Below are 21,247 nucleotides of genomic sequence, written 5' to 3' on the forward strand. Positions count from 1 at the left end.
TCCCTGTCCTTTTGAGACCCTCCCGCCACAGCACAATACACTCTGCCTGTTCCTTTGTCTTAATGCTGTTAACCCTTCACTGGCTGTCACTCAGCCATCAGCCCAGCACAAAGACACACACACACACACACACACACACACACACACACACACACACACACACACACACACACACACACACACACACACACACACACACACACACACACACACACACACACACACACACACACACACACACACACACACACACACACACACACAAACACTCACACGGGGCTCTGCAGCTCACTCTCTGACAGGCCTGATGGGGGACACTCGTCATATATCAACAGTATGTCATCTGGTGGAAGATGCTCAACTGTCTGATAATGCATATTGAGTCCTGGAGGAGCGTTGTTCCAACGCTGTGCTCCTTCATTAAGACAGGGGTTGAATACTCCTACAGCGCTGTGTGTGTCATTTATATCTCTGTAATTTCACCATACTCTAGCAACCTACTTAATTTGTTTGTATGTAGGAGTTTGATTGAGTGTGTGTATCTGTTTGTGTCTCTGTGTGTTTGTGTGTGTGTTTGTGTGTGTGAATACTGTGCTTTAATTTAAGTGTAGAGTCCTGCTGGGTTGTGTGGTTGATCTGGGTGAGCTCCAGTGGAGAGCGCTCCACAGGCCAACCACGGACTTGTGACCTACATACAACGCTAGCAGCTCATTGGCTGGCCATGAGAGCGCTTCCTGCGCTGCAGTGGCATCCTATGCTCAAAGGGGGGAGCTCTAGGACCTAGACAGATGGCAGGCGTGCCTCTCTTCCTTCACTCACTTTGAGCTAGGGCCGGGAGGGGAGTGTGTGTGTGTGTGTGTGTGTGTGTGTGTGTGTGTGTGTGTGTGTGTGTGTGTGTGTGTGTGTGTGTGTGTGTGTGTGTGTGTAATAGTGAGAAGTAAGGGGTGAGGGTTGTGCTGGCAGGAGTAGGCGTGCAAAATGAAAAGAAAAAGCTATTTCACCTTTTACAACTCCAGCCCCTGTTTTTCTGCGCGTTAAACAAGATACATTTTCCCCCATCTTTTCTCTCCCTCGTTTTCATGCTTGCTCTCTGTCTCTCTGTGTAGGTTCTGCTCTCTGTCTCTCTGTGTAGGTTCTGCTCTCTGTCTGTCTGTGTAGGTTCTGCTCTCTGTCTCTCTGTGTAGGTTCTGCTCTCTGTCTCTCTGTGTAGGTTCTGCTCTCTGTCTCTCTGTGTAGGTTCTGCTCTTCGTCTCTCTGTGTATGTTCAGCTCTACATCTCTCTGTGTAGGTTCTGCTCTGTCTCTCTGTGTAGGTTCTGCTCTCTGTCTCTCTGTGTAGGTTCTGCTCTTCGTCTCTCTGTGTAGGTTCTGCTATTCGTCTCTGTGTAGGTTCTGCTATTCCTCTCTCTGTGTAGGTTCTGCTCTTCGTATTTCTGTGTAGGTTCTGCTCTCTGTCTGTGTAGGTTCTGCTCTTCATCTCTCTGTGTAGGTTCTGGTCTTCGTATTTCTGTGTAGGTTCTGCTATTCATCTTTCTGTGTAGGTTCTGCTCTTCGTATTTCTGTGTAGGTTCTGCTCTCTGTGTAGGTTCTGCTCTTCATCTCTCTGTGTAGGTTCTGCTCTTCGTATTTCTGTGTAGGTTCTGCTCTTCGTCTCTCTGTGTAGGTTCTGCTCTTCATCTCTCTGTGTAGGATCTGCTCTTCATCTCTCTGTGAAGGTTCTGCTCTTCGTCTCTCTGTGTAGGTTCTGCTCTCTGTCTGTGTAGGTTCTGCTCTTCATATTTCTGTGTAGGTTCTGCACTTCGTCTCTCTGTGTAGGTTCTGCTTTCTGTCTCTCTGTGTAGGTTCTGCTCTCTGTCTCTCTGTGTAGGTTCTGCTCTCTGTCTCTCTGTGTAGGGTCTGCTCTTCGTCTCTCTGTGTAGGTTCTGGTCTCTGTCTCTCTGTGTAGGTTCTGCTCTTCGTCTCTCTGTGTAGGTTCTGGTCTCTGTCTCTCTGTGTAGGTTCTGCTATTCATCTCTCTGTGTAGGTTCTGCTATTCATCTCTCTGTGTAGGTTCTGCTCACTGTCTCTCTGTGTAGGTTCTGCTCTCTGTCTGTGTAGGTTCTGCTCTCTGTCTCTCTGTGTAGGTTCTTCTATTCATCTCTCTGTGTAGGTTCTGCTCTACGTCTCACTGTGTAGGTTCTGCTCTCTGTCTCTCTGTGTAGGTTTTGCTCTTCGTCTCTCTGTGTAGGTTCTGCTCTCTGTCTCTCTGTGTAGGTTCTGCTCTCTGTCTCTCTGTGTAGGTTCTGCTCTCTGTCTCTCTGTGTAGGTTCTGCTCTCTGTCTCTCTGTGTAGGTTCTGCTCTTCGTCTCTCTGTGTAGGTTCTGCTCTTCGTCTCTCTGTGTAGGTTCTGCTCTTCGTCTTTTTGTGTAGGTTCTGCTATTCGTCTCTCTGTGTAGGTTCTGCTATTCATCTCTCTGTGTAGGTTCTGCTCTACGTCTCTCTGTGTAGGTTCTGCTCTACGTCTCTCTGTGTAGGTTCTGGTCTCTGTCTCTCTGTGTAGGTTCTGCTCTACGTCTCTCTGTGTAGGTTCTGCTCTCTGTCTCTCTGTGTAGGTTCTGCTCTTCGTCTCTCTGTGTAGGTTCTGCTCTTCGTCTCTCTGTGTAGGTTCTGCTCTTCATCTCTCTGTGAAGGTTCTGCTCTTCGTCTCTCTGTGTAGGTTCTGCTCTCTGTCCCTCTGTGTAGGTTCTGCTCTCTGTCTGTGTAGGTTCTGCTCTTCATATTTCTGTGTAGGTTCTGCTATTCATCTCTCTGTGTAGGTTCTGCTCTCTGTCTCTCTGTGTATGCTCAGCTCTACATCTTTCTGTGTAGGTTCTGCACTTCGTCTCTCTGTGTAGGTTCTGCTCTTCGTATTTCTGTGTAGGTTCTGCTCTTCATCTCTCTGGGAAGGTTCTGCTCTTCGTCTCTCTGTGTAGGTTCTGCTCTACGTCTCTTTGTGTAGGTTCCGCTCTCTGTCTCTCTGTGTAGGTTCTGCTCTCTATCTGTGTAGGTTCTGCTCTTCATATTTCTGTGTAGGTTCTGCTGTTCATCTCTCTGTGTAGGTTCTGCTCTTCGTCTCTCTGTGTAGGTTCTGCTCTACGTCTCTTTGTGTAGGTTCTGCTCTCTGTCTCTCTGTGTAGGTTCTGCTCTCTGTCTCTCTGTGTAGGTTCTGCTCTCTGTCGCTCTGTGTAGGTTCTGCTCTCTGTCTCTCTGTGTAGGGTCTGCTCTTCGTCTCTCTGTGTAGGTTCTGGTCTCTGTCTCTCTGTGTAGGTTCTGCTCTTCGTCTTTCTGTGTAGGTTCTTCAGTTGGAGGGGGACAGTGTGGTTTGGTTTGAAGAGGACTGCCGCCATTAGCATATTCCTTTTCTCCTGACTGATGCCCTTTTAATGAGAGAATTTAATAAAGATGTACCTTATCAAGACACACAGATAACAGCAAGTGCTGGTACTAATGCTGTACAATACCCAAAGCAAATTAGTCCGAGTGTGTGTGTGTGTGTGCACGCCCCTGTGCGTGCACGTCTGTGTGTGTGTCTCAGTGTGTCTGTGCATGTGTTCATGAATATGTGTGTGTGTGTATGTGTGTGAAGCATTGCTCGGGCGAATGTATTCCCTGATATCATCAGTTCGGAATCAGCTGTCTAGCAGACGGCCGTACAAACACCCACTAGTACTAATCACTGCAACCTCCCTAACACACCACCTACCCTTCACCCCCACCTCCCACCCCACCTCTCACCCCCTTCAACCAACCAACCAGTAAGCTATTTAGGGAAGGGGTTGGTGAGGGTTTCAAGTGCCATGCATTGTCATCGTCATAGCGCCCGTGCTTTGAAGCAAAGATGATGGCTCCTTAAAAACGTATGGTCGAGGAACGAACACAGTTTAAGTCCCTCTGTCCCTGACTTCTCACTACTGGCCCGGCCCAACATCATTAACGCAGCACAGTCATATCAGAGGACTTTCAGCTTTCAGCTGGCTGCCTGACGAGACCCTCCTCCCTCCACGGTAAGTCCCTGTGTAAATGGTGAGGCAGCAGAAGGAAGACGTTAGCCCGTTTAAAGTGTTTTCCCGAGGTCAGCCTAAAATGCAGGCGTTTCCCTCCCCTTAATCTGCCTCCATTGAAGAGAACTGATAATACACACCTGAGAGTGGGCTCTGGAGACGCCGGGTTTCTCCAAGTACCTTTTCTCATCCTATATGGCTTATTGTAATGTGTGTGTCTCCATTATAGTCTGGCCCTAGGCTTTGGTCTGTTTGATAAAGAGCCACACGGGTGGGCTTATAGCTGTTATTCCCCCCCTGGAATAGGTTTGGATGCTATTCTGTCTATTGTGGTTGTTAATCACGTACAGACTGGAGGACTGGTGTCTCTAGCTGTGAGATGCTGGAGGACTGGTGTCTCTAGCTGTGAGGTGCTGGAGGACTGGTGTCTCTCTAGCTGCGAGATGCTGGAGGACTGGTGTCTCTCTAGCTGCGAGATGCTGGAGGACTGGTGTCTCTCTAGCTGTGAGATGCTGGAGGACTGGTGTCTCTCTAGCTGTGAGATGCTGGAGGACTGGTGTCTCTCTAGCTGTGAGATGCTGGAGGACTGGTGTCTCTAGCTGTGAGAAGCTGGAGGACTGGTGTCTCTCTAGCTGTGAGGTGCTGGAGGACTGGTGTCTCTAGCTGTGAGGTGCTGGAGGACTGGTGTCTCTCTAGCTGCGAGATGCTGGAGGACTGGTGTCTCTCTAGCTGCGAGATGCTGGAGGACTGGTGTCTCTCTAGCTGTGAGATGCTGGAGGACTGGTGTCTCTCTAGCTGTGAGATGCTGGAGGACAGGTGTCTCTAGCTGTGAGATGCTGGAGGACTGGTGTCTCTAGCTGTGAGATGCTGGAGGACTGGTGTCTCTCTAGCTGTGAGGTGCTAGAGGACTGGTGTCTCTCTAGCTGTGAGATGCTGGAGGACTGGTGTATCTCTAGCTGTGAGTTGCTGGAGGACTGGTGTCTCTCTAGCTGTGAGATGCTGGAGGACTGGTGTTTCTCTAGCTGTGAGATGCTGGAGGACTGGTGTTTCTCTAGCTGTGAGATGCTGGAGGACTGGTGTCTCTCTAGCTGTGAGATGCTGGAGGACTGGTGTCTCTAGCTGTGAGATGCTGGAGGACTGGTGTCTCTCTAGCTGTGAGATGCTGGAGGACTGGTGTCTCTCTAGCTGTGAGAAGCTGGAGGACTGGTGTTTCTAGCTGTGAGATGCTGGAGGACTGGTGTCTCTCTAGCTGCGAGATGCTGGAGGACTGGTGTCTCTAGCTGTGAGATGCTGGAAGACTGGTGTCTCTCTAGCTGCGAGATGCTGGAGGACTGGTGTCTCTCTAGCTGTGAGATGCTGGAGGACTGGTGTCTCTCTAGCTGTGAGATGCTGGAGGACTGGTGTCTCTCTAGCTGTGAGATGCTGGAGGACTGGTGTCTCTAGCTGTGAGATGCTGGAGGACTGGTGTCTCTCTAGCTGTGAGATGCTGGAGGACTGGTGTCTCTCTAGCTGCGAGATGCTGGAGGACTGGTGTCTCTCTAGCTGCGAGATGCTGGAGGACTGGTGTCTCTCTAGCTGTGAGATGCTGGAGGACTGGTGTCTCTAGCTGTGAGGTGCTGGAGGACTGGTGTCTTTCTAGCTGTGAGATGCTGGAGGACTGGTGTCTCTCTAGCTGTGAGATGCTGGAGGACTGGTGTCTCTAGCTGTGAGGTGCTGGAGGACTGGTGTCTCTCTAGCTGCGAGAAGCTGGAGGACTGGTGTCTCTAGCTGTGAGATGCTGGAGGACTGGTGTCTCTCTAGCTGTGAGAAGCTGGAGGACTGGTGTCTCTAGCTGTGAGATGCTGGAGGACTGGTGTCTCTCTAGCTGCGAGATGCTGGAGGACTGGTGTCTCTCTAGCTGTGAGATGCTGGAAGACTGGTGTCTCTCTAGCTGCGAGATGCTGGAGGACTGGTGTCTCTCTAGCTGTGAGATGCTGGAGGACTGGTGTCTCTCTAGCTGTGAGATGCTGGAGGACTGGTGTCTCTCTAGCTGTGAGATGCTGGAGGACTGGTGTCTCTCTAGCTGTGAGGTGCTGGAGGACTGGTGTCTCTCTAGCTGTGAGATGCTGGAGGACTGGTGTCTCTCTAGCTGCGAGATGCTGGAGGACTGGTGTCTCTCTAGCTGTGAGATGCTGGAGGACTGGTGTCTCTCTAGCTGTGAGGTGCTGGAGGACTGGTGTCTCTAGCTGTGAGATGCTGGAGGACTGGTGTCTCTCTAGCTGTGAGATGCTGGAGGACTGGTGTCTCTCTAGCTGTGAGATGCTGGAGGACTGGTGTCTCTCTAGCTGTGAGATGCTGGAGGACTGGTGTCTCTCTAGCTGTGAGATGCTGGAGGACTGGTGTTTCTCTAGCTGTGAGATGCTGGAAGACTGGTGTCTCTCTAGCTGTGAGATGCTGGAGGACTGGTGTCTCTAGCTGTGAGAAGCTGGAGGACTGGTGTCTCTAGCTGTGAGATGCTGGAGGACTGGTGTCTCTCTAGCTGTGAGAAGCTGGAGGACTGGTGTCTCTAGCTGTGAGATGCTGGAGGACTGGTGTCTCTCTAGCTGCGAGATGCTGGAGGACTGGTGTCTCTCTAGCTGTGAGATGCTGGAGGACTGGTGTCTCTCTAGCTGCGAGATGCTGGAGGACTGGTGTCTCTCTAGCTGTGAGATGCTGGAGGACTGGTGTCTCTCTAGCTGTGAGATGCTGGAGGACTGGTGTCTCTAGCTGTGAGATGCTGGAGGACTGGTGTCTCTAGCTGTGAGATGCTGGAGGACTGGTGTCTCTAGCTGTGAGATGCTGGAGGACTGGTGTCTCTAGCTGTGAGGTGCTGGAGGACTGGTGTCTCTCTAGCTGTGAGGTGCTGGAGGACTGGTGTCTCTCTAGCTGTGAGATGCTGGAGGACTGGTGTCTCTCTAGCTGCGAGATGCTGGAGGACTGGTGTCTCTCTAGCTGTGAGATGCTGGAGGACTGGTGTCTCTCTAGCTGCGAGATGCTGGAGGACTGGTGTCTCTCTAGCTGTGAGATGCTGGAAGACTGGTGTCTCTCTAGCTGCGAGATGCTGGAGGACTGGTGTCTCTCTAGCTGTGAGATGCTGGAGGACTGGTGTCTCTCTAGCTGTGAGATGCTGGAGGACTGGTGTTTCTCTAGCTGTGAGATGCTGGACTACTGGTGTTTCTCTAGCTGTGAGATGCTGGAAGACTGGTGTCTCTCTAGCTGTGAGATGCTGGAGGACTGGTGTCTCTAGCTGTGAGGAGCTGGAGGACTGGTGTCTCTCTAGCTGCGAGATGCTGGAGGACTGGTGTCTCTCTAGCTGCGAGAAGCTGGAGGACTGGTGTCTCTCTAGCTGTGAGATGCTGGAGGACTGGTGTCTCTCTAGCTGCGAGATGCTGGAGGACTGGTGTCTCTCTAGCTGTGAGATGCTGGAAGACTGGTGTCTCTCTAGCTGCGAGATGCTGGAGGACTGGTGTCTCTCTAGCTGTGAGATGCTGGAAGACTGGTGTCTCTCTAGCTGTGAGATGCTGGAGGACTGGTGTCTCTAGCTGTGAGATGCTGGAGGACTGGTGTCTCTAGCTGTGAGATGCTGGAGGACTGGTGTCTCTAGCTGTGAGATGCTGGAGGACTGGTGTCTCTAGCTGTGAGATGCTGGAGGACTGGTGTCTCTCTAGCTGTGAGATGCTGGAAGACTGGTGTCTCTCTAGCTGTGAGATGCTGGAGGACTGGTGTCTCTAGCTGTGAGATGCTGGAGGACTGGTGTCTCTCTAGCTGTGAGATGTGTCTCTCTTACAGGAGAGTTTACTGTGGGAAGTTGTGTGTGCAGTGCTTGTGTTGGTTTCTTTCAGTTTAAATGTCTCGTAGTTTTTCCCATCTGTGTACAGATTCTCTCTCGTTCACTGAGTTACATTCAGTTTTTTCTGATAAGGTTTCCACATTTCTGTCCCCCTCTGTACGAACGTGACAGTTTATGTATGTGTGTCTTGTTACACACCTAACAGAGAAGTGTTGATTTACTATTATTCAGCCCAGTAATGGTGCTGCTTTGCAGTGTATTGTTTATATTAGCTGTATGGAGGCAAGGGGAGGGGAGGGGAGCGGAGCAGGTGGGAGGAATACATACTAATGGCCAAGAAGGACCTGGACTGATGTGTCTTAATGGACCTGTGGAGGGAGACACACTGACCTCTCCTCAAGTGCTGCCACTCCACTCCACCAGCCCCTATACCCCAATAACACCCCCTTAACAACCCCATACACCCCCATAACTCAGCCCCTCAACCCACACAGAGTAGAGGAAGAGGTAGAGAGAGAGATGTCGAGAAAGGGAAGAGAGAGGAGGAGGAAGAAGCTCTTAGCATTCCATTTTTATTATGACATTTCACAGTCATCCGATTGAATGTCCCCTGACCGGATTGTCCAGCCGGCAGACGGTGGGGATGAAATGTTATTTGGAGTGTTGATAAAAGGTGAGGCACCTCCAAGATGACAGCGAGTCATAAGGCCCGGCGCGCTGACATTCATTTTCTCCACAACAGAGATGGAATAAGACGTCACGGTGACAAGGTGTCAATCAAGCTGGGGCCCCGCCATATAACTAACCCCTCTTCCCCTCCTCCCCCCCACTTCCCCATCCCTGGTCCCTGCTGGCGGGTAGGGGTGGTGGATGGGGGGTGGATCCTCTTCAACAGTAATGGGGCTAGGCTGAACCCAGAGCGAGCGAGCCTCGTCAGCTTGGTAGCTGGGAGGAAGGGAGGTGGGGAAGGTGGGGGAGGTGGGGGAGAATGGGAGGATGGGAGGTAGGGAGGATGGGATGTGGGGGAGGTTGGTAGCTGGGAGGATGGAAGAGGATGGGAGGATGGGAGATATGGGAGGTGGGATGTGGGGGAGGATGTGAGGTGGGGGGGTTGGTAGCTGGGAGGATGGGAGGTGTAGGGAGTTTGGGAGGATGGGAGGTAGGGGAGGTTGGGGGGTGGGTGAGGATGGGGTGTGGGGTGGGGGGAGGTTGGGAGGTGGGGGAGGATGGGAGGTGGGTGAAGATGGGAGGTGGGGAAGGATGGGAGGTGGGGGAGGTTGGGTGGTGGGGGAGGATGGGAAGTGGAGGAGGATGAGAGGTGGGGAGGATGGGTTAGAGGGTGGGAAAATATATTCTACAGCATTTCATTAAAAAAATAAAGAGGCCTCATCTCCTGAGCTTTTCAATCTATCTGCCTGTCTATTGAGAGGGCCTGAAAAGGCAACCCTGCAAATCAGAAATTCCTCTGCTATGGAAATGTTCCGGCTTCACAAATCAACCATGTTTCTCTCTCTCTCTCTCTCTCTCTCTCTCTCTCTCTCTCTCTCTCTCTCTCTTTTAGGCCGTCCTCAATAATCACAAATAATAAGCTGTCATATCTTCAGAGAAATCATGTATTAAACTTATGTGGAAAGGTTTTTCTCCCCTTCTCCTTCCTCTCCTCTCATCTTCATTCTAAGGCATTTCAACAATAATATCGCTGGAAACAGGCAGAGGCTGACAGAGTTTATAATAAATTAAGTCTGTAGCCTGGCCCTGACTCTGAAATGTAAATTATAATTACTCCTCTGGGTATGTAAGGGGGTTATTGCCAGAGAGAGAAATAAATTGAAGTGAAGTGTGTTTTCTCTGCTTTTAAGACACGCCAGCACGGCTCTCAGTGCAGGGCTGTGTGTGTGTGTGTATCTGTGTGTGTGATTGCACCTCCTCAGCTCTTTCCTTTATCTGCTAGACTTGTCCATACATTTACGCTGCCAGAGTTGTCCTATGTCCTATCTGACCTCTGTGAAGGGACAATGAGGCTGCTGCTAACATGGAGATGTGTGTTTTCATTGAGTGATAGAAAAAGTCACAGCAGACTGGACTGGTTTCATCATCATACAGTCGAGAGATGATCACTGTACCCTGTAGAGAGTGGTGTGTGTGTGTGTGTGTGTGTGTGTGTGTGTGTGTGTGTGTGTGTGTGTGTGTGTGTGTGTGTGTGTGTACACCAGTATGACCAGTAGATATGTGATGGTGCCCAGTAACTATCACATCAGTGCCTGGATCCCAGTCACGCCTCAGTGGAAGTGGGAAGTGTCTGAGCTCTGCAATTTCTCTATATGGCGTCTATCAGTAAATGGCATGTGTTTTGCTCTCTCGCTCCCTGTCTCTCTCTCTCTCTCTCTCTCTCTCTCTCTCTCTCTCTCTCTCTCTCTCTCTCTCTCTCTCTCTCTCTCTCCCACTCGTTCACACAAAACAGAAAAGGTAATGACATTCTTCTGAGCATAGTGCCTGTGTGTTAAACTAAAGAAAAGAGAGATAGAGAAGGGAAGATCGTCGACTGGCTGGGCAATGAAAAGACATTTTGGCCATTCGACTTCACTTAATGTGAACGTTTGGATGTCAGTGGTAAATTGTTGAACGCATGAACTGTTTCCCACAGCTTAATGTAGTCAATGTACCCATCACCCCTGACCTCTGACCTCTAACCTGCAGAGTGTGCTGAGGTCGTTCCACAACCTGAAGGACGTGGGAGTGGTCCAGGTTAAGGTCATCAGATCAGAGGGGCTGATGGCAGCAGACGTCACAGGTAAGTCAACTAAATCCTCTTCAAATGACATACAAATCTTCTTCTCTGCTCTGAAAAGCGAATAACTTTTGTAAATCTGTTGCTAAACGGCACTCCCACTTGTCTGTATGTTTCCACAAAATGTATTCTTCCCATGCCAAATGTATAAAACGTCAATCTTTCAATTTGGTGTCATTGACAATGGCCAATAAGAACACTTAGAGATCGTATCTAGATTACAGAACATCTCATTTAGAACCACATTTATTTTGGGGAGATTGAAATTAATCTAGGGGAGAAACATTTCTCTTGCGTCCTTGTTTCTCCATTACTTCTTACTTTTAATGAGGTATACAGTGGAGAGAACTACTTGACTTTTTCACAGTGTGTTATCTAATGGAAAAGAAGTGGGACTGAGTTAGTTTGGCCTTACTCAGGGGAGAGGACTCACACACATTAGCAGATAGAGCTGCCATACTCCTTCATTTCCTGGTTGGAGCAAGGCCTTATGGCTTTGCCTTTGTTTATTACTGGAAAAACAAATGGAAATCCCTCTATGTACTGCTGACCTCAATACAGTACTCATCGCTCAGTCTGGGTTTTACTTTTGCTGTAGCTACTCTACAGTAAAGTATTCAGGTCACTTTCAGACCAGAACTTATGCAAAACAATCTTTGCCTAGCTGTGTTGTCATTCCTCCATCTGGGTTTCAACGAGAGTTACTTGTGTTGTGATGGAAAAATATGGACTGCGAAGGTGAAGTGCATAGGCTAGCCATTGAACCAATTAGTTCAACAGAAGTGCATAGCCTGAAATGTCCTTCGAGTAAAGTTGTGGGTCCTCTGATTCCATGCAGGGGCCTCTGGTAGCATTGTTGGTGTGAGAGCTAGACACTGTCAAGTATCGCCATTTTGAGTCTCTCTCTCTCTCTCTCTCTCTCTCTCTCTCTCTCGCTGTTAGGTTGTCCTCTCCACCCTCAACGTCGCAATAGCACCCCTAACTTTTAAGGTGGTCCATTCCCTCCACTAATCCCGCCTTCACAGACTGTTCAGCCCATCAATCACCCCATCTGTCCGATGGTTTGGTCCATCCTTTATTTCCAACCCACTCAGATGGCCCGATCCACCACGCTGACCCATTAGCCTTGCCAGGCTGTCCCGGTGTATGTGTGTGTATGTATGTATGTGTGTATGTGTGTGGTGTTCCCAATGGAATGGAATGGCTCATGAGCTTTGATTTCACACTTTGGGTCTGCCTGGTGGCCCCACACACACTCTCAGAGACAAAGCCCCTTTAAGAGCTCCTTTAAGGGTCCTCACCCTCACTACATGCAGACCCCTCCACAGCCGGCCAGCATGAGAGAGGTGTCAGGAGCAAGGTAGCAGGCCACAGAGGAACACACACAGGCTTTAATGGGGGGAGAGAGAGAGAGAGAGAGAGAGAGAGAGAGGGGAGTGAGAGAGAGAGAGAGAGAGAGAGAGCGTTTTTCCATTCCACTCCCATTCATATCCCCCTCTCTCCCTGTGTGGCAATCTGGCACATACCTCTAATTGTGGCGTTTACATGGAGTACCTCTACTCTAGCCCAGGAAAATAACTGAAAATAGTCTCTAAAACCAACAATCCCATTTGATGAGGTGCTCTTAACCGTGTGAGTACCTCCCTTAATGTTCCAGCTTTTCAGCAACACACAGCACCTTCTCAATGGAGGGGCCATACACATTCATGTTCCACATCAATAGTAGGAGTAGTTTGCATATTCCCTCAGGATGGATCTTTGTACTGGTATATTGTTATACAGTAAAAAGTGCATTGAGTTGAGCTGCTGAGGCATCAACATTACTGTGTAGCAGATAGTGAATAACATGTATGAACACTATGTGAGGGTGCAATCATGCACTTGACTGACAGTGGAATACTGAGGAGGGTAGTGATGATGTAGTTATATGTCATTTAGCAGACTCTTTTATCCAAAGTGACTTACAGTTAGGCGTGCATATATTTTTTTCCATAGTAATGACAGTAAGTGAAGCATTTAGACTCTCAGACACTGCCGTAAGCTTTCCTTTTTAACAGCTCCAAAACGGAACTGCGACTTGCCGGCTGGGAGACAATGGCATCATCTCAGTTCTACCGTGTTGGTTTAACTCAGTTTAACACACTTATCTTATTGCTGCCTGAAATGCGGTTAAAGGTCTCGCCGTGAACCCACCCAGGATATGGAAAATGAACCCAGGGAGGAGCTATGGTGTTTCTGGACCATCAAAGTAGCCCTCAAACCCTAGTGGGTAATTGGCTGGGACAGCCGTCTCTGCTGCTCTCCAATAAGGTGAAAGTTCATCACCAGCGACATCCGCTCACCACCACCGCCACATTGCCTGCATATTATTAAAGGAGCACGCCTTTCTCTTCAAAACATTTTAATCAATTTCAGTGATTGAATTTCAGTCAATCGTAGCTAATTCGAGAGTATTGTGTTGAATATTCTAGTGACTACGGAAATATCGTGAACAACTGTATGTGGTTGCAGTTATTAAGGAAGACAGTATATTGTTCAACATTTAGAAAATGTATCCTCAAAAACATAAAATATGAGTTATATTTGGTCATTGTACTCAAAGCCCTAATGTTTTCTCAATCTTAAATACACGTTTCTTCTTTCTTGACATTTTTCTTGTCATTAATTCTTACTATGATTTTTTATCTTGCTTTACAAAATATGCTACTTTATAGTAGTATCATCTTTCACTATCTATTCTGTATTAAATGTTTTATTGAGTCTCTTCAAATAGCACATTATAAAGTCATATTGTAAATGTTAACAGTCGATGACTGGTAGTGTATTATTCTGTGTATACTGATGTAGGAGTGAGTGTCAATATCAACTGGAAGTGTATACCTGCAGATCGATATGTGTCACAATTAGATGTGAGAGGCATTGATCACAGTGACTTTTGTTTCACTCTCCCTCTGTGCTGTCCTTATCACAGTCAATAGAGTCGTACTCTATGCGCCGCCTCAACAGGGAGTTTAGGAATTAACCTAAATTCAACCTCGCATTGAACCCCATTTTTTCTGTTCTGAACTTCATTATTAAAAGCAATGTACTCTGAAGTAATTTTATTTTAAATCACGCTCTTGGGAACTTTGAATGGGATATTTTTCTCTCTTCCTGGCCTAGCTTTTAAGAGTGATATGATTGAACAAACAGCAAAAGTGTTCCCAACAGTTTTGATAAAAGTTAAGATCAAAGCTGTAGTTAAGTTTTTGTTGTTATGAATCGTAAATTAAATGTGTGCATGCATGGGGAGGGAGGGGCAGTCCTTTCAATTTACAAAGAAACAGTAACATGTATTTCCATACACAAACACAGAACATATCATGTAGGAAAGAAAATAAAGGAGCTTTTGATATATATATATATATATATATATATATACAGTACCAGTCAATGGTTTGGACACACCTACTCATTCAAGGGTTTCTCTTTATTTTTACTCTTTTCTACATTGTAGAATAATAGTGAAGACATCAAAACTATGAAACACACACATAACACACACTAACACACACTAACCAAAAAAGTGTAAACAAATCAAAATATATTTGAGAAATTGAGATTCTTTGAGATTCTTCTGCCTTTACGACAGCTTTACACACTCTTGGCATTCTCTCAACCATCTTCAACTGAATGCTTTTCCAAGAGTCTTAAAGGAGTTCCCACATACTGTATGCTGAGCACTTGTTGGCTGCTTTTCCTTCGCTCTGCAGTCCAACTCATCCCAAACCATCTCAATTGGGTTGAGGTTGGGTGATTGTGGAGGCCAGGACATCTGATGCAGCAATCCATCACTCTCCTTCTTGGTCAAATAGCCCTTACACAGCCTGGAGGTGTGTTGGGTCATTATCCTGTTGAAAAACAAATGATAGTCCCACTAAGCGCGAACCAGATAGGATGGCGTATCGGTGCAGAATGCTGTGGTAGCCATGCTAGTTAAGTGCGCCTTGAATTTTAAATAAATCACAGTGTCACCAGCAAAGCACTCCCACACCATCACACCTCCTCCTTCATGCTTCACGGTGGGAACCACACATGCGGAGATCATCTATTCATCTATTCTGCGTCTCACAAAGAGACGGTGGTTGGAACCAAAAATCTCAAATTTGCACTCATCAGACCAAAGGACAGATTTCCACCGGTCTAATGTCCATTGCTCGTGTTTCTTGGCCAAATCTCAATCTGAGGTGCAGTTAATTGTAATGAATTTATCCTCTGAAGCAGAAGTAACTCTGGGTCTTCCTTTCCTGTGGCGGTCCTCACGAGAGCCAGTTTCATCGTAGCGCTTGATGGTTTTTGCGGCCGTACTTGAAGAAACTTTCAAAGTTCTTGAACTTTCCCGCGTTGACTGACCTTCATGTCTTTAAGTATTGATTGACTGTCATTTCTTTTTGCTTATTTGAGCTGTTCTTTCCAAAGTATGGATTTGGTCTTTACCAAATAGGGCTATCTTCTGTATACCACGCCTACCTTGTCACAACACAACTGATTGGCTCAAACACATTAAGAAGGAAAGACATTCCACAAATTAACTTTTTACAGGGCACAACTGTTAATTGAAATCCATTCCAGGTGACTACCTCATGAAGCTGGTTGAGAGCATGTCAAGAGTGTGCAAAGCTGTCATTTAGGCAAAGGGTGAATATTTTGAAGAATATCAAATATCAAATAGATAACACTTTTTTGGATACTGCATGATTCCATATGTGTTTTTTCATAGTTTTAATGTCTTCACTATTATTCTGCAATGAGTTGGTGTGTCCAAACCTTTCACTGGTACTGTATATAGGACATTTGTTGTGATTAATAGAGTATGCTAGTCTCTGGAGAAGGTTCCAACCATAATGATTATGTCTCTGTTACATGGCTTCCAAACTCCATGTTCCTCTCTCCTGCCTCCACACCTCCATGCCTCCATGTTCTTCTGTTCAGAATCCACACCTCCATGTTCCTCTGTTCAGCCTCCACACCTCCATGTTCCTCTGTTCAGCCTCCACACCTCCATGTTCCTCTGTTCAGCCTCCACACCTCCATGTTCCTCTGTTCAGCCTCCACACCTCCATGTTCCTCTGTTCAGCCTCCACACCTCCACACCTCCATGTTCCTCTGTTCAGCCTTCACACCTCCATGTTCCTCTGTTCAGCCTCCACACCTCCATGTTCCTCTGTTCAGCCTCCACACCTCCATGTTCCTCTGTTCAGCCTTCACACCTCCATGTTCCTCTGTTCAGCCTCCACACCTCCACACCTCCATGTTCCTCTGTTTTGCCTCCACACCTCCATGTTCCTCTGTTCAGCCTCCAAACCTCCATGTTCCTCTGTTTATGCCTCCACACCTCCATGTTCCTCTGTTCAGCCTCCAAACATCCATGTTCCTCTGTTCAGCCTCCACACCTCCATGTTCCTCTGTTCAGCCTTCACACCTCCACACCTCCATGTTCCTCTGTTCAGCCTCCACAACTCCACACCTCAATGTTCCTCTGTTCAGCCTCCACACCTCCATGTTCCTCTGTTCAGCCTCCACAACTCCACGCCTCCGTGTTCCTCTGTTCAGCCTCCACACCTCCATGTTCCTCTGTTCAGCCTTCACACCTACACACCTCCATGTTCCTCTGTTTAGCCTCCACACCTCCATGTTCCTCTGTTCAGCCTCCACACCTCCACAACTCCATGTTCCTCTGTGCAGTCTCCACACCTCCATGTCCCTCTGTTCAGCATCCACAACTCCATGTTCCTCTGTTCAGCCTCCACACCTCTATGTTCCTCTGTTCAGCCTCCACACCTCCATGTTCCTCTGTTCAGCCTCCACACCTCCATGTTCCTCAGTTCAGCCTCCACACCTCCATGTTCCTCAGTTCAGCCTCCACACCTTCATGTTCCTCTGTTCAGCCTCCACACCTCCACACCTCCATGTTCCTCTGTTCAGCCTCCACACCTCCATGTTCCTCTGTTCAGCCTCCAGACCTCCACACCTCCATGTTCCTCTGTTCAGCCTCCACACCTCCATGTTCCTCTGTTTTCCCTCCACATCTCCGTGTTCCTCTGTTTTCCCTCCACATCTCCGTGTTCCTCTGTTCAGCCTCCACACATCCATGTTCCTCTGTTCAGCTTCCACACCTCCATGCTCCTCTGGTTTGCCTCCACACCTCCATGTTCCTCTGTTCAGCCTCCACACCTCCATGTTCCTCTGTTCTGCCTCTAGACCTCCATGTTCCTCTGTTTATGCCTCCACACCTCCATGTTCCTCTGTTCAGCCTCCACTTGTTTGAAATAACTTACAACGGCCACCGGAGTTCACCCACTACACCACCTGTCACTAAGTCTGTCTTACTGAACTTTCATGGCCTTCCCTCACTCCTCTCTCCCCCCTCTGTCTTCTCAGCCCCATCCCTGTCAGACAAGATGTCTCCTCTCTCCCCCCTCCCTCTTCTCAGCCCCATCCCTGTCAGACAAGATGTCTCCTCTCTCCCCCTACCTCTTTTTAGTCCATCCCTGTCAGGCAAGATGTCTCCTCTCTCCCCCTACCTCTTTTTAGTCCATCCCTGTCAGACAAGATGCCTCCTCTCTCCCCCCCCTACCTCTTTTTAGTCCATCCCTGTCAGACAAGATGCCTCCTCTCTCCCCCTACCTCTTTTTAGTCCATCCCTGTCAGACAAGATGTCTCCTCTCTCCCACCTCCCTCTTCTCAGCCCCATCCCTGTCAGACAAGATGTCTCCTCTCTCCCACCTCCCTCTTCTCAGCCCCATCCCTGTCAGACAAGATGTCTCCTCTCTCCCCCTCCCTCTTTTTAGTCCATCCCTGTCAGGCAAGATGTCTCCTCTCTCCCACCTCCCTCTTTTTAGTCCCATCCCTGTCAGACAATATGTCTCCTCTCTCCCACCTACCTCTTTTTAGTCCATCCCTGTCAGACAATATGTCTCCTCTCTCCCACCTCCCTCTTTTTAGTCCATCCCTGTCAGACAAGATGTCTTCTCTCTCCCCCTATCTATTCCATCCTCACCGGTGCCCCGGGAAGAGTTTCCTTAGTGCTTATCTGGTGGAGTCCGAGCACTAGGATCCCTGTAGCAGGGCCAGTGGTATGGTGTAGCGTGGGGTGAAATGAATTCATCACATCATTACTGCCGGTGATAAATGGTGGCTCGAGCTGTCATGAGGAGGGAGAGGACTGGATGGTAATTATCTGTTCAGCTCTTGGCTCTTCCTCTGCTCCTCTTTACCAGGTAGAATACTTCCCCTACTGCTATTGCTAACCACCAGCACCTCCTCTGTAGGCCACAGACACTGGATTAGACAGGAGTAAACAAGACAGATATTAGGGCTACTCTTCTCCTCACCATGTATCTCAATTTCAATTCAATTTCAACTCAAGGGGCTTTATTGGCATGAGAAACATATGTTAACATTGCCAAAGTAAGTGAAGTAGATAATATACAAAAGTGAAATAAACAAAGATGAACAGTAAACTTTACACTCAAAGAAGTTCCAAAATAATCTGTCTGTCTGTCTGTCTGTCTGTCTGTCTGTCTGTCTGTCTGTCTGTCTGTCTGTCTGTCTGTCTGTCTGTCTGTCTGTCTGTCTGTCTGTCTGTCTGTCTGTCTGTCTGTCTGTCTGTCTGTCTGTCTGTCTGTCTGTCTGTCTGTCTGTCTGTCTGTCTGTCTGTCTGTCTGTCTGTCTGTCTGTCTGTCTGTCTGTCTGTCTGTCTGTCTGTCTGTCTGTCTGTCTGTCTGTCCGTCCGTCCGTCCGTCCGTCCGTCCACAGGGAAGAGTGACCCCTTCTGTGTGGTGGAACTGAGTAACGATCGGCTACAGACACACACGGTCTACAAGAACCTCAACCCCGAGTGGAACAAGGTCTTCACCTTGTGAGTGCACTTCTGTACCATGTGTTGCCACATACCCATCCTGATCTCATGCTGGGTGGGCTCTCTCTTTCTGTCTTTCTCACTCTCTGACATATGCCAGTACTTGATATATGTGCACACACACCTATTGAATTGTGTTGCAACTATTGCTAATATTTTATTTTGTATTTTTTTAACTAGGCAAGTCAGTTAAGAACAAATTCCTATTTACAATGACAGCCTACCGGGGAACTGCCCTGTTCAGGGGCAGAACGACTGACTTTAAAAAAAATATATATTATTATTATAATTTTTTCCCTTGTCAACTCAGGGATTTGATCCTGCAACCTTTTGGTTACTGGCCCAACGCTTTAACCACTAGGCTACCTGCCGCCCCAAATAATAAGATATGAAGTATACATATATTATTTTAAGTAGTATTACAGTACAGGTATTACAGTACCTATAACTATAGCACATTATCATAACGAGGCATGGTTATAAAAAAACAATCATAGCTATTACTAATAATTTAAGATGTTTTAAAAACACGAGTTATAATTCGTACTTCATTTCCAGTTATGCCACTACTTGTCACATTTGCCAAAGGACATTGTAAAATGTAAGGATTACAATGTGAATACTATTTTGGGATGCACATGATGATCTCTCTGTTTGTCAATTATGTTCTTTCTATTTCTCTCTATTTCTGCAAAATCTACATGATCATTGTTTGGATAAAGCACGTTTTCTTAAACATCTTGATTGAATAACATGATCAAACACTGTCATTACTACGCGTTTCATTCAACTAGCAAAGCATTGCACAGTGTTTGCACTTAGCCTACTGTAAATAGTCCAAATCTATTTATTTGACAGTGAGAACATATCATATATTCATGAATCTATATATCTCATAGAAAATATAGCTAACGCTAGTACATCGTTGAGATTTAAATTCAGAGGTCTAGGTTTTATCCCCTTATAAATCTTTCCTCCTATACATTTTTATTTTGATTGACATGCCATAATTGGATTCTATACATGACTATGTACATACATTTATATATATATATTTCAGTCTTCTTTACAGGGAAATACACAAGTGAATTCCCAGGGAAAACTGGGTAATTTAGTCGTCCTTTGAGTGGCGCCGTGTCTCTCTTTCTTTAAGAGAAACCTCTTTTCTTTCCATCAGCCTTCTCCTCCCTAGCCTACTTTCAAAGATGACATTTCCTAGCCACAATTCCCTTCCTCCTACAACTCTCACACCCTTTATTAGTTGAGTACAAAGCTCATAGAGGCTTGGAGTTTCATCATGCTATGATGCGGGTGTGATATGTGTGATTGTAATGGTGTAACGGTTGTTCTGTGGCGAGTAGTAATGTGAAGGACATCCACTCGGTGTTGGAGGTGACAGTGTACGACGAGGACCGAGACAGAAGTGCAGACTTCCTGGGTAAAGTGGCCATCCCATTACTAAACGTGAGTCCTCCTGATGAAATGTCTCTGCTATCTATCACCTCCCCTAGGGGAAATACTGTAAAAAAAAAAAAACACTGGGAGGATATAAAAACACAAGATATTTTTTGCAACTGTGGATGAGACTGTTATCATTGCACAAAGCAATAGACAGAGTGAGAGAGCGAAAGAGAGAGCTGTAAGGGAGAGAGCGAGAGAGGGCGAGAGAAAGAGAGATATGTAAGAGCGAGAGAGAAGGAGAGAGAGCGATGTAAAGAAAAGAGCGAGAGAGAGACAGCGAGAGTAAATGAATAAAACACCATTGGTAATGTAATGGTACGGTCCTGGCGGGCTAATTCCCCAGGATAGTTCATATCTCCCTGACAATGCTGTGGTGGTAATGAACAGGTACTTGTCAGAGTTGCCACAGTTGTTTTGGGCTCTCTGTCAGATGCAGCAGCTGGGGTTCAAAGGTGGCCCAGGGAGTGTATTCAGCCGGGCATTGCCAGACAGACGGCTGTCATGTCCCTCTCCCACAGATTCAAAATGGTGAACGGAAAGCCTACGCTTTGAAAAGCAAGGAGCTGACAGGGCCAACAAAAGGGGTCATCTTTCTGGAAATAGACGTGATTTTTAACGCTGTAAGTCTCTTTCTTTTCCTCCTCCCCTGTTTTTCTAGTTTGTCCCCACCCTCCACACTCCAGCACCATCGTCTTTCTGTTTGTCCTCCCTCCCCTGCCGTCTCTTGTCGCCCGTCCTCGTTTTCACTTAAATTATCGAAAACTCCCACTCAGCCGCCTTTGTTCGCCCATTCGTTGTCACTGTGTGTGTCCTGCTGGCGGCCATCTTAGTGCTGTGTGTGAGGGAGAGAGCTCTCACTGTAGTCTGTGACGTGCGGCACTACTCTCAACAACATATCTGCATGTACTCAAGACAGTCCTTTCAGTTAGAGATCTATGTCATATTGTGAATGATAGCCATATTGTGTTATTGTGATAGTATCCCACCACAGGCTGTGTGTTAAAATGTGTATATTATTTCCACACCAGGTAAAGGCAGGTCTCATGACGTTGATACCCAAAGAGCAGAAATACATAGAGGATGAACCCAGAGTGTCCAAACAGGTAGGTCAACACCGCCACCCTCCACTCTGTTGCCCCGTTTAGCTCAGCATCTACTACAGTCCCCCATTAAATGAGATATTTTAACAAAACTCAACCAGTCTTGAGTGGCATCTTTTGAGGCCACAACAGTGTGGGCAAGAGTGAGAGAAAACATCCCTCTCTTTCCCAC

At 47.4% G+C, this 21,247-nt stretch overlaps 1 protein-coding gene across 1 annotated transcript in view; it reads left to right on the forward strand.

The window, feature by feature from the left end:
* Nucleotides 1-21,247, forward strand: part of LOC106585748 (multiple C2 and transmembrane domain-containing protein 1) — a 146,414-nt gene that overhangs the window by 51,238 nt on the left and 73,929 nt on the right. Inside the window, exons 8-12 of the mRNA XM_045707019.1 lie at nucleotides 10,524-10,617; nucleotides 18,412-18,514; nucleotides 19,876-19,978; nucleotides 20,494-20,595; nucleotides 21,004-21,078. Coding sequence (XP_045562975.1) covers nucleotides 10,524-10,617; nucleotides 18,412-18,514; nucleotides 19,876-19,978; nucleotides 20,494-20,595; nucleotides 21,004-21,078 — 477 coding nt within the window. The remainder of the gene's footprint in view (nucleotides 1-10,523; nucleotides 10,618-18,411; nucleotides 18,515-19,875; nucleotides 19,979-20,493; nucleotides 20,596-21,003; nucleotides 21,079-21,247) is intronic.

Source organism: Salmo salar, chromosome ssa24 (genome assembly GCF_905237065.1).
Source record: "Salmo salar chromosome ssa24, Ssal_v3.1, whole genome shotgun sequence".
Lineage (NCBI taxonomy): Eukaryota > Metazoa > Chordata > Actinopteri > Salmoniformes > Salmonidae > Salmo > Salmo salar.